The 12,573-nt window shown below is 38.6% G+C and overlaps 1 protein-coding gene across 2 annotated transcripts in view; it reads left to right on the top strand.

Annotated features, from left to right (window-relative positions):
• The window catches only part of TMEM163 (transmembrane protein 163), a 93,919-nt gene that overhangs the window by 740 nt on the left and 80,606 nt on the right, over nucleotides 1-12,573 (top strand). Inside the window, exon 2 of one of the 2 annotated variants that reach the window (XM_058839347.1) lies at nucleotides 4,538-4,657. The exons of the other annotated variant lie outside the window; for it this stretch is intronic. Within the exon in view, the coding sequence (XP_058695330.1) occupies nucleotides 4,538-4,657 (120 nt within the window). The remainder of the gene's footprint in view (nucleotides 1-4,537; nucleotides 4,658-12,573) is intronic. 2 annotated transcript variants of the gene reach the window in all.

The raw sequence follows: 12,573 nt of genomic DNA on the forward strand, positions 1-12,573 counted from the left end.
GCCCGAGAACTTGCCTGCCAGGCGGCGGAGCGGCTGCCGGCGGCACATGGCTCCACAGGCAGCGCCCGGGCGAGGGGCGGCGGGGCTCCCGGGGCTCCCGGGGCTCCTCGGGAGCTTTCCTCGGGAGCCCGCTGAGGTGCCCAAGCCGGCGGGGTGGTCGCAGCCGCCCCCCGAGCAGGGGCACAACGATGCGGTTCTGGGGGTCCGCCCCAGCCAGGCTGGGGGTTGGAGTGGGGGCACTTGTCTCACGCCTTGGCTCCCTTCCCCCACCGAACTGTGCACTTCCACACAACTCGTTTTGTGTTATTTACCTAAATACCTGACCAGGGAGGGAAAGCTGCCTGCTTCCAAGCCGCGTTACGCTTTAGTGCGAAGCACATCCGTCTCGGACATCTGCTCAGGGCTCACTCACCTGCCGCCCACAAAGGCAGCTGCCATTTTAACCCTCCCCACTGCCCTGTCCTCCACAACGCCTCCAGGCTCCTCTTCCACGCAATTTGTCTCCATCTTTTAATTTCATCTATTGGCTTCCCTTAGCCTCTCTGTTGCCTTTTCTTCCCTTACCATTTTGCTTCAGCGTCTAGGAGACCCTTTTGTGTTCTCAGTCTTCATCCATAACCCCTTTACACATAACTCCCTCTATCTCCTGTTCTCTGCCCAGCTTCCCGAAGCCTGTGCCTGCTCACAAACCATAGACACGAAGTAGAGGAGTGAGGGGGAAGAGCATTCTCCACCTTCCCGAGAGGTTCCAGCGGTGCTGGGGCTGGGGACAGCCCTTACTCAAGGGGTACCCTCACTGTCACTGCCAGTGGCTGAGGACAGACATCGTGCCTGCCTCAGGGCAGTCTGAGGCTTCAGCTCTCTTTTACATGAGTGAGGAAGTTTGATTATGGTTCGAACAAAGAAGTTTGGTTACAGAAAATTTTAATTTGTGCCCAGTATGACAGAGCTAAAGGTGAAAGCTGTCCCTTTCGGCATTAAGAATAATTCCATAAAGACAGTGTTTGTTGTACCTAACCGATTTCTTTCTATGAGGGAGATGAAACTAAAGCTGCTGATTTTATTTTCTTCCTTGCCTCCGTGCTCTTTCTATGGCCCTTGCAGTACCCTTCTTTTAGCCTTTCCTGTAGTTGATGATTCCATCTATACCAGGATAATTCACAGTCATTGTAGGGGAAAATCTGGTATGCTTTTTGCAGGTTGTCCCTTTTGAAAATGTTAAGTCTGTCCTTTTAGATTGTACTTTTTCCTACAATCCTTTCCAATGAATCATACCAGATCCAGTTATAGAGATGATTCTTCCATGTTTGCTAAAAATAAATACTAACCCTAAATTTTGGAATAAGATATTTGCTCTTTAAGAGCCAGATCCAAAATCAATGATAATTTTGTAGATGGGACCCCTAAATTAACATCCTTAGGTGAACAGTTTTTTTATTAGCCTTACTTTTCCACAATTTCTAACTTGACATTTTAAAATGATCCCTTAGCCAAATAGAAAAGTACTTCTGGTAAGTCAGCATATGGTAAAGAATATCCTAGAATCACTTCACAAATATGCCAGGCTTGTGTTCTGCAACTGTTAGGCAGGTTTTTTTCTCCTTCTGATTTTTTTTATAGGAAGAAAATCTGTTAATATGTGAAGATGCTGAAAGATAAATTAAAAATCCAGTGAATTTAACCAGTTCATCATCTTTCCTATACCTTAAGGATATCCACGTGTTAAATAAATTATTGGCAATAAAATTACTCAGTATGTTAATTTCAGGCCAGAGGAATTTCATTTGTAGATGCCAGCTTTTTATTTTTGTAGCAGTGCAGGTCATACTGAAAGATTAACTTTCATCCTCGTGTGGATGTTTAATACTTGCTTTCTTGTGGTCAGTGAGAAAATATGGAGGTTTACCTTGTGAATTTTGTTCTTGTGTGTAAATTAATGAGCTGTTGTTGCTTCTAAATAATTTTATTCTATGGTCTTGGTAGTCACATGAATGAGTTTGTATTTTTCTGTGCTGGCCTCAGGACGCTCATAAGAATTATATGATCATTCTTGAGGGTGAAAATTTTAAATACAGAAGATGTATTTGAATTATTTCAAGAAGGAAGGGATCACATCGCTGACAGCCAGAATATGCCAGCCATTTTGAGAGACAGAGAAACACATACACACACACGGCAGAAGTGGTTGAGTTTCATAAAGATCACAGTCTCTGTCATACTGGACACGTGCTTGACATGTGAATAGTAATCAGGAGTACTGCAGTAGCTCTGAGACTTATTATTCATTCCTCAGTTTAATTAGGATATTGTTTGATTTGTAAGTATCAACTATGTCTGTTGGACTTCCCAGGTAATAGTGAGCTGTAGCCATGAATTAAAGATGTCTTAAGAGAAAGAAACGGGTGAGGATATCTGTCATTCTGATTTGTGTTTATTTGAGGTTTGAAATATTGAGAGCCAAAATTGGCTGAGAAAACGTTTGCTTTATGTTCCAAAAAGGTTTGGACCATAATTTGAAATCCTTGGTTTGGGGAGGGGACAGGAGGGGTGAATACACAAAATGTGAGAAGATGTGCTTTCTCTATGGTTATATTAGCAGAAATCCCTCCTGTGTTTCAAAATGTGTTGTTGAATTACCTCATACCAGACAGCAATTTAACTGTACACTGTTATATATAGTAGCAGAAGATAGGCCAAACATTTGGGGGAAAAAATAAAAAATTCTTCACACAAATGGAAGCAGGCATGTGAGAAATAGCTGTGCAACACTATCAGTAAAAGACTCAAACCTTTTGGAATTGTCATCTATCAGTTTTCATGTATTAGGCAGACAAAGATTGCACATATTAAGCAATAGACATAATTTCAATATAGGGCCTGATCCATGCAAGTTTGTAGATTCTTTTCTATTCATAAAGGGGTGAATGTGTGGTACAAAGTGTGATAATATTTTAAATTTTCTAATAACACAGTACAAGCATTAAATTCTCAGAGTGGCTTTCTGAACTCCCATAAAGAAACTCTGTGCTTTATTGTTACTGAGGCGTAAAAAGCATAAAGAATTTTTCCAAGACAGGACAATTATGCTGGGATTACAACCAGTAATTTTAACAGACTAAAAGTGGCAGAATAAAATCTGATGGCTCAAATTTGACCACCCCTGGATGCCTGCCCCTCTGCTGACACATTTCTGCCCCCAAGGCAGAGATGTCTGATTCAGTTCTGAATTGATTCCAAAACCATTGCAGTTTTCAGCCAGTGTATTAAAGTCAGTTGGAATTAATATCTGTAAAGGTTAATAAACTTGGTTAAACATGGTGTGGATTCAGGAGTACACAGAACCAGATCAGATGTCCCTTCCTTGAAAGTGGCAATGGCCATCAGAGAGAAATCTGGGGAAGGTGAGAATAGAAACAGCTTCAACTCCTATGTTTTAATCTGATGCTGAACCTGAGCCCCTGTTCCTCACCCTTTGTCCAAGACCTTAGACCAGCTACTGAAAGTCGTGCTGTTAAACCAGTGTCTCAGTTCAACACATTCAGTGCATGCAAATCTCTCTGAAAAGTGCTCATCATCTGAGAGGAACCACCCACATCTTCTGGAGTAACTCATTAATAAATTTAAAGCTGTTGGGTTTTCTCTCCAGTTAAGCAGATTTGAGCTGAAACTTGGTGGTGAAAAAGAATGTATGTTTCAAATTAGATGAATGTATTAAGCGTAAAATAATCAGAATGGGATATACAGAATGGAAATATGTAAAATTCTGAAAGAATTTTACAATTGACTTAAGACTCAGAGAATGAAACCCAAAGAATGTTTTCGATTTATGTTTAACCTTCATTCTCTGTGATTTAAGATCAGTGGACAAAAGACTTCCACAAACTGAAATCATCAAAAAAAGAGAAAAAGCAACAGCATTCCCTTGTGTTCAACAGCCTTCTGCTCTGATTGCAGCAAGAACAGAATTGGTTCTTCACTTAGTTCTAGATGGGAATCTGTTCTCACCCCAAATGAAAGATGAAGTGCTTCTAGAGGCTTTTTCAGCTGCGATAGCTTTGATTCTGAGGCATGGCCACTTGTGCTTTGATGATCAGTATGTGTAGTGTATCCCTGTGCATTGGGAGGTAATTCCACAGGGACTGGTGAGCAGGACTCTTTCTCCTATCTTAATTAGCCCCAGGATCCTCAAGTTCTGACACAAGTTTTGATCTGAGGGAGTATAGGACTGAGCCATTTCTTGTGCTGAGGTACAGGCAGAAATCATAATGATTTGTGTATTTCCATAACTGGAATGCAGTGCTCTTTTTAAGGGATTGATGTGTGGAGTCAAAACAGCTTGTGTGTGCTCTTCTTGCTTACTCACATGTTTCTGGTGGCTTCATTCACTTAACCTTAATAATGTGAGCAGGATTTGATTCTGTGTTGCTTCTGTGTGTGATATAGAATGTAAATGTGTGTTCTAGGGCTGAACTAACACAGCTGTGTTTTTAAAAGGAGCAGTGCATTGTTCATACATTCTTTGCTTATTGCTTATCAGGTTTACTAGAAAGCAGTACAAGGCTAAAACCTCATGAAGCTCAAAGCTACAGAAAGAAGGCATTGTGGGTTTCCTGGGTCTCCATTATTGTCACACTGGCTCTTGCAGTGGCTGCTTTCAGTGAGTATTGGGAATATTTTAAATCTTCACACTTCTTCCTTTTTTTGTTTTTCTTTTGGTCTTTCAGAATTTCTTTCTTTGTGGAAGCTTTCTCATTTTTTTTTCCTTGCAACTGCTAAAGAGGTTTCTTTCTTTACTGCCTGTGTCTGCATGGTGCTTATAAATTAGTAAAACTGTTGGTTTTTTTCTGCAGAGTATGGGGTTGTGGAAGGTCGGAGAAAGAAACAGGAGATCTTGATTCCTGCTAGCATTTATACTTGTGGAACTGTTCATTTTGGAGAATAGTGTAGAAATCATTATGCAGTAGGTTGCCTTTTACTGATGAGGTCAAATATGACAAGTCTTAATCTGTTTGGGTTTTGTAGTGGGAATGCTATAATAAAGAATAGCAAATTGTAAGGGAGAAATGTATAATTTATCTGTATTACACTGACAGATAATCTAAGACAATGCTAATCTGGAAGAGAATTTCCATTTTCTTTTTAAACCAGTGGTTTTTTATAAGTTTCAAAACATTTTTCTACTTCACCATTAAACAAAGGATTTGAGTGGGGGAAAAAAATCCAAACTAAACCCAAAACACTTTTATATGGGAAAAAATGAAATTTATTTATTTTATTTCATAACAGGAAAAAATACAACATTGTGTAAGTACCAATTTTAGTTCAATACAAATTTGCAAAATACAAGCTTTCTATCTGAGGCAATTAAGTAACACATTAAAGACAAAAGGAAGCATGGAATGTGGAACAAAATCTTTGCAGTGGCACATTCTCTGTTTTAGAGAAGGAAAAATCAGAAGTGATTTAATTTATGCTTTAATACAAACAAAAGAAAGGTTCTGTCTAGGAGACATCAAAGAAGTCTCAAAACATCATTCTTAAGCTTGATAAAGACAGACTTGTATTATTTTTCCTTTTTTTTTTTTTTTTTTGGAATCACAGCAGCATGTCTTTTGTTATTCTAATCTGCATTGTATGACCTGCTGCTGGAAGTTGGTGTCAGCTCCCAGGAGAGGTGATTAAAATCTGGCCAAATGGTCTCTGAAAACTCAACATACATTACTCAGAGCAATTTATATGGAAACACAGGTACAATAACTTGGTTCAGAAACAAGAAAAAAGAGGAGGAACACTTAAAAGCAGAATCTGACACTGTGAAGAATTCGAATGTTAACAAGAGAGTGAAACAAGTTTCCATTTTGTTCTGCTTCATGGAAATACAGTGGTCTGTCTTGCTACTGAAGCAACATAAAGGTAAATACTATGTTAGAGAATAACCTTGTTTCCTATTAACCCTATGGTTTTAAGGAATATTGTGATATGGCTTAATTTAATTTTTCATTTGTCAGAGTTCAAGAATTAAGAGTAATGTAGATTACTAAAACTGTGTCTTTTAAAGGGATCCTTAAAAACATCTTAAAAAGATTATTTAGGCTGAATTTTTTTTTTTTTTCTTTCCTTATTTTTGGCACTCTGGTAGTGCTTAGAGAAACAAACAACAGCAAAGAATGTAGTCCCTGTCTGGATATACTGTGGCTGCATATTCAGCTGGAGGGGATAGGCACTGAACTACTGAAATCAGTAGCAGACTAATTATATGTTTTTGGAATGTATCTTCCCCCATGGTTTGCTGGGACTAAATTTATGAAGAATAAAAGAGGAATCAGCACACAGATACATATTAAATTTGTGTGGAATCTCTTAATAGGTAGTTGGCCGTGAACTTGCATGCTGCAAAAGCATTGCCAGGGCTTTTCATGTGTTTGCTATTAAAAATTTTCAATCTTTGAGGAAAATACAGTGACTTCTGGGATCCCTTTGCTGTCCCCATGCAATTTCAGAAGTTCTGCTCATTTTATTACCTTGCCCTGGCTGCTCTCTTCCTCAGCACTGACCTTTTAGCAGGTTCCTCTGGCCAGTCCATGAGCTGGGACAGATGCCAGGTGACCAGAATTTGCTGCCTGTTTGATATAAACGTCTAGTTGTCACTTTGGGGTATCTGACAATTCTTTGCAAGCCAATGCTATTTAAAGCATCCTCTTTCCATTTTACCTCCTGTCTGTAATGGTGAAGTGTTAGAAATACAGCCCTGATGTTCTATTTCAGTGAAAAAGGGGGACCTGTTGTGGTAATTGTTGGGCTACATTGACTATTCTCACTGGTCTTACTGACTCCCCTATAAATTCCTAATTTAAATTTCTTGTTTTTCCCCTTATAGGCTTCAAAATATTTTCATCCAAGTGTACCCCACATGATATAGTCAAGATACTAGGCCAGGGAACTGATGTTATTTGATAACTGTAGGAAAAATGCCAAGGGGAGTGATGCTCATGTGGAGAGTAGGGAAGAGGTTCAGGAGCCTCCTTTTCCAACCAAGTCTTTGTAAGTAGACTTCCTTTCCCTGTTTATGATCCACTCCCCATCCTTCCTTTCAAGGCTGTCTAGTTGCCTCCAACACTGTATTTTCCCAGCATTAGAGTAAGTTGGAATGGTTTATCTTGACTGGTATGAGGTGTTTTCTTTTGGTGGGATTATGATGCTGCCCTAGTTGAACTCTGATATTTCACTTGGTAATTTTGAAGGAGACTGAAAAATCTCATGTTAATCTGAATAAAGTAGTTTCCCTGTTAGGTAATGCTTATGGCAAATGAGGCTTGAGATCATAGAAGTAGAATTTAAAGGTTGGAAAAGACCTCTAAGATCAGTGAGTCTGACTGTTAACCCAGCACTGCCACGTTCATGACTAAACAGTGCCATAACCCTCAGTGCCACATTCACGTTTTTTTAACACTTCCAGAGATGATGATTCCACCACTTCCCTGTGCAGCCTTTTCCAGTGTCTGACCACCCTTTCAGAGGAAGCTGAACTAGGCTAGGCTGTGTAGGGAGCAGAATGACTGCCTAAGAGAAAATGAAGTTGTCACCTTTCATTCACTAATATTGACTTAGGTCAGGACTTACACCATGAAATCAGCTTTTCCACTTAGCTGAAAGAACAGATCTCTTACTGTCAAGCACTTAATAAACTTAATTTGACTGCAGAAATGCTGTACTTGTAAAAGACCATTGGGAAGTTCCAGCTGCTGTCTCTTGATGCAGCTCCTGTGCTCTGTGGTAACCACTGTGGTCTCATGGATCTGAGAGCTGTTGCTGATGTTGCTCTCCAGCATGAAACTGCACCAGGCTTCAGTAAAATCTCTATAGGCTTAAAATGTGTGAGATCCTTGAGGTCAGTGGAACCCCATGTATCATCTTTAGTGGCTGAAAATTTGGTGCTCTCAAAATATTCTGGCACTGTTGTTTTGTGCAATAATTTCATGATCAAATGCTAATCAATGCAAAATTTATTTTCCTCTTCAATTCAGTGCTTCCTGAAATATGCATGCTTGTAGAATCCTCATCAAGAGTGGATTTACTTTCTTACAAATATATAGCAATAAACAGAGTCTGAGCATGATAAAAGTTATTAAAATGAACATTAAATTATTCTTTAGCACCCCAAGTAAGTGCCAGAAGAATAACTCTAAGGTAATTATTTCTGGATTACAGTAATATAAGAAAAGAATGATAACAGAGACAAGAATGATAGCAGACTATGATTTTTTTTTCAGTGTATATCTGTGTAGTATAAGGCTGCAGTCATTTCATAATAACAACTATTATTTCTTTCTGTAGCTGCAGTACTGTGTGTTCATACTGAGCCTAGTTTAAGAATCATAATAAAGAACAGGTTGAATGGAACTCTGGTATTTTGAAACCCATTATTCTTAGTTTCTTGACATTAATGTTCCTAAAACATAATTTTGAAAAATATACAAATACAGCTTCTGCTGTTGCAGTTCAGTTTCTGCTCAGGCAGATAATCTCTGATAATATTGTCAAAGCAGAAAACAAGCTCGTTCTGTCTGGTATTTTTTTGTCCAGTGTAGACTTGTGATTCACAGAAAGCAGCGTGTTCATTCGTCTTCCTGATTTGATTAGCCAAAATTGTTCCACAGTGAATGGAGGAGTCCTATCAATACATCAAAACAATGTATAGACCAAATTCTGCACTGAAGGCTTTCTTTGTAGCCAGAGGCTGAGAGAAGGTTTCGAATGTGTGGGTTTGTAAATGTGAGCTTTGTGAAGGGCTGCAGCCAGCCTGTCCCAGCTTGGCTAGGGCAGGTCTGCATGGGCCCTGCTCCCTGGGAGGGTGGCAGGGGCTGTTTGCAGAGGGCTGGGAAACAGCAGGCAGCTGGGTGCTCACATCTGTCCCCAGGCCTGTCTGCAGATCCCCCCTTTCAGGTCACCACAGGCACAGGTAAGGTTCAGCTGTGCAGAAATAACTGAGTGCAGCAAAAAGTCACATCCTGGTAAGTGTTCAGTCTGGTGTAGTTAGAGGTGCTGGTATTTTGAGAAGGTGAATTCCATTTATCTGGATCAAATCTCGGGTGGAAACTCAGTAGGTAGAATTCTGTGAGTGGGAGTATTTTACAGGATTAGGCCCACAGATAAAATATTAAATGTGAATGCAGGCACTGACATTCTGATTTTATATAAAAAATTGTGTTTTGGAATGGCTTGCTGGAAAATGATTTATCATAGTGAGCTTCCACATACTGAGAGGCATTTTGTTTGAAATGTGTGGAGCAAATGCTTACAAATTTCAGTGTTATGTTTTGCTTTCAGATTAATGCTTTATGCTAATTCAGATTCTAACAGTTATAAATGCCAACAAACTTAGAAGTTGTGTATCCAGGCCCACTTTTTTTCTGTGGAATGACTACACTGAGTCATAAAGTCTCATATGGGTTAGCTGTAGGACATCACTACTGGTTTTCCTCTTCTCTGGTGTGTGCAAATGAAGTTGCATGGGACAAATATTGAGCAATTGAAGTTGTCCTCTGGATGCTCACATGTGGCTCTTCTGATGTAATCTGTCACTCCTCATCTCAGACAACTGAGATGGAGAGTGACTATATTAATGTATTGATGAATATATGATTTTCTCTGTGGCCCATTCCTATTCATGCTTGAAAAATTAAATATATGCAGGCTTTCCTTATGTTTGCACAATACTTAGTATACCCTGGGCACAGCTATGAATCATAATAACACTGCTAATAAAAAATGTAGGGGAAGGTTCATGGTTCTGGTGTCCTTTAGTTTGGATATTTAATTCTTTAAAGGTCTCTAATGTCAGACAAATGATGGGCATTCAGCACTCAGGCTGAGGTCAGATTGTCTCATCTAGGAACCTAATCAGAACTCTTCAGGATCACAGAAAATGTGAAAAGTCTTGGTCTGTGTGTTTTTTCTTCCAGGAATTATACAGAATTGCATCTCTCACTCCTAAAGACCTGAGAAGAGGGGTTTTATTTTAGATTTTTTTCTTGATTAAAGCACATTACATTTATACAGAAAGTTACAATTCAAGGCACAATTCCTTGAAAACACTTAAAACCAAGTAAAGACTAAATACCGAATAAAGCTCCTCTGTGATAGCATGCAGATCCCTCATTTTGCACGTTTCTCAGGGTGTTTAATTACATCAGTAACAAAAAGACAGATGATTCTGGGCTGAAGCCTCACAGAAGCGTTAATGAAATTTGGAACACAAATTCCCAAGGTAGAGGTCTGATATTGGTGACTCTTGTGCTCGCCTGTTGTCCTCGTTACAGCTGCACCACTACAGGTGAAAACAGAGTTTGGTGCTAACCATGATACACATAAAATCTAAAGGACAAAAAAATCCATTGTCTGTGCAGAAGACAGCCTTTTGTATAGGTCAGTCTGCACTTAATAACGACAAAATGCAATTTTCATTCACTGAAAATGAAATGAGAGGCCAGTAAGGGCCTGTCTAATTTTTTTTTTTCCAGGCATGCAAAGCTCTAAGTGACTTTCTTGGGAGGAGAAAATAACATATGGATGTCAAGTTCAAGACTGATAGCTGTTGAGCAGAAGTGTGGGTCTAAAATCTGCAGTGCTTCACACTTCATGAAATCTTTTCCTTAGCTGGCAGGGAAAATGATGGTAGAAATCTGTGAAATCTAGAACAGGCTAGATAATGATATAATGTATTTGAACAGCAAACAATTAAAAAATTGTTGCTGTGGTGGAAGTTTGTTAAAACAGCTGAATTTGTGTTTAAATGCTAACCTTAAAACACACTAGTCTGTTGTATTTGTGCATTAGAAAATTGCAATTTGATAATTGCTTTTGTTAAGTAGTTATTTTCTCATTAGGGAAGATCATTCTAAAGAATTTTGAAATTAAAACTGGGTGCTGATGATGAGGGAAAATCAGCACAACAACATAACTTCATGAAGAGTGAGAAATATTCAAGCCTAGGCTGTTTAGTGTAATAATCACAGTTATTTTCTTTGTTGGCTTATTTTTCCTTTCCAAGGTATTGTTGGGTTTATTTTGTGTGGAAAAGATTGGAATGAGTCTGTGCAGCATTTAGACTAGTAAGGATGGTAACGTCTTTCAAATGAATTGACACCTATGTTATGTAACATGGGTAATATATGTTATATTTAAATTATAGCAGGAGACACTTGAAATTTGATCTTCAGTTTTGCCATCAGATCCCTGCTCTGATTCCATCAAAGGCAACTCTGTGTTTGATGGTTCAGAGGTTCCAATGCTGCTACACAGTTGTGTAGCAAGGTGCAGTATACAAATAAGTGTAAACAACCATGTGTAATTATTGTTAAGTAATTGTATGGGTCTAATGGATCCTACTCCTATCCCTTAGAGAATTCTACCGTGTCATTACAGGCAGGTGTAGGTAGAAGGTTGATTTTTCCTATGGGAAAAGAATTTAACAGTGAATGGGGAAGGTTTTAGGCAGGCCACTTGATGTTAACTGGGTGGTGTGGGAATGATGTGCCCCACAGGCATCCCTAACTTGTAATGAGTGAAAAATGTGTATCTTGACAAAAAACAGATGGAAGTAGTCAGGGAAAAAAAAATTAAAAAGTAATATTAAGTTTATTGCATGTGATTGGTGTTAACTGTTATCCATAAAAAACCTGCTTGAATTTTATGTATGAAATTGAAAATAAATGATCCTCTAGCACAAGTCTCAATTGTTGCTCTTGCTGTATTTTCTGCATCACATAAGTGGGTGTTCATCTGCCCTTTGAAGGACCAGCCCTGCAATCTGAAAAGTCAAATGTATTTTCATTCAATTGCTGTAGTATCACTTCCACAAAGTAGTGCCTCAGCTGTTGCAGGCTTGTACAGAGGCATGAATGTATCAACAGATTTCTTTATGAATGCCTGATATACCAATAGAATTTGGGTTTCATAGATAATTTCATATTTTCTCTGATCTCCCAATTTAAAAATGCACTTCTTTGCTTATTGGCAAAGGTGAACTTGTAATTCTTTGTATCAGGAGCTGAAAAATCAATATTAATGACAGAAAATGTATGTTTAATATTCATTGTGTAGTTTCACTTTATTGTTTGAATTTTGTGAGTTTTTAAAGCTCTGCTGGATACAAACTTCATGGGCAGCATTGGAAGTAATGAAAATCAGTGCACAGCTTGTTAGGTTTTTTTCTGTCAGAAATTTTAAAATATTCATGTTTTTTAACTTAATATGCAACAAAATGTAAATTTGTACCTCAGGTTTTTTTTAATAACATTTGTAAATTTTGCTGTAGTGGAGAGGTTGACAGTGCTTGGTGTTTCCTTTTTGGCACTTATTTTCTGTGATTTTTCAGTAACAGCGTTTGAGTTCCATTCATTGAAAGTAGAAATCTGTTAGATTTTAATACTTTCTCAGTACAAAATATTATTTATAAATGACTCATTTTAATAGAAATGCACTGTAGGAGGACTTAGTAAAATAATCCCATAAATAGTATGTGTTCTTTACCCTGCACTCGAGCTCACAGCAGCTCCATACCTTGAAGCTGGA

Source organism: Poecile atricapillus, chromosome 5 (assembly GCF_030490865.1).
Source record: "Poecile atricapillus isolate bPoeAtr1 chromosome 5, bPoeAtr1.hap1, whole genome shotgun sequence".
In the NCBI taxonomy this organism is placed as follows: Eukaryota; Metazoa; Chordata; class Aves; order Passeriformes; family Paridae; genus Poecile; species Poecile atricapillus.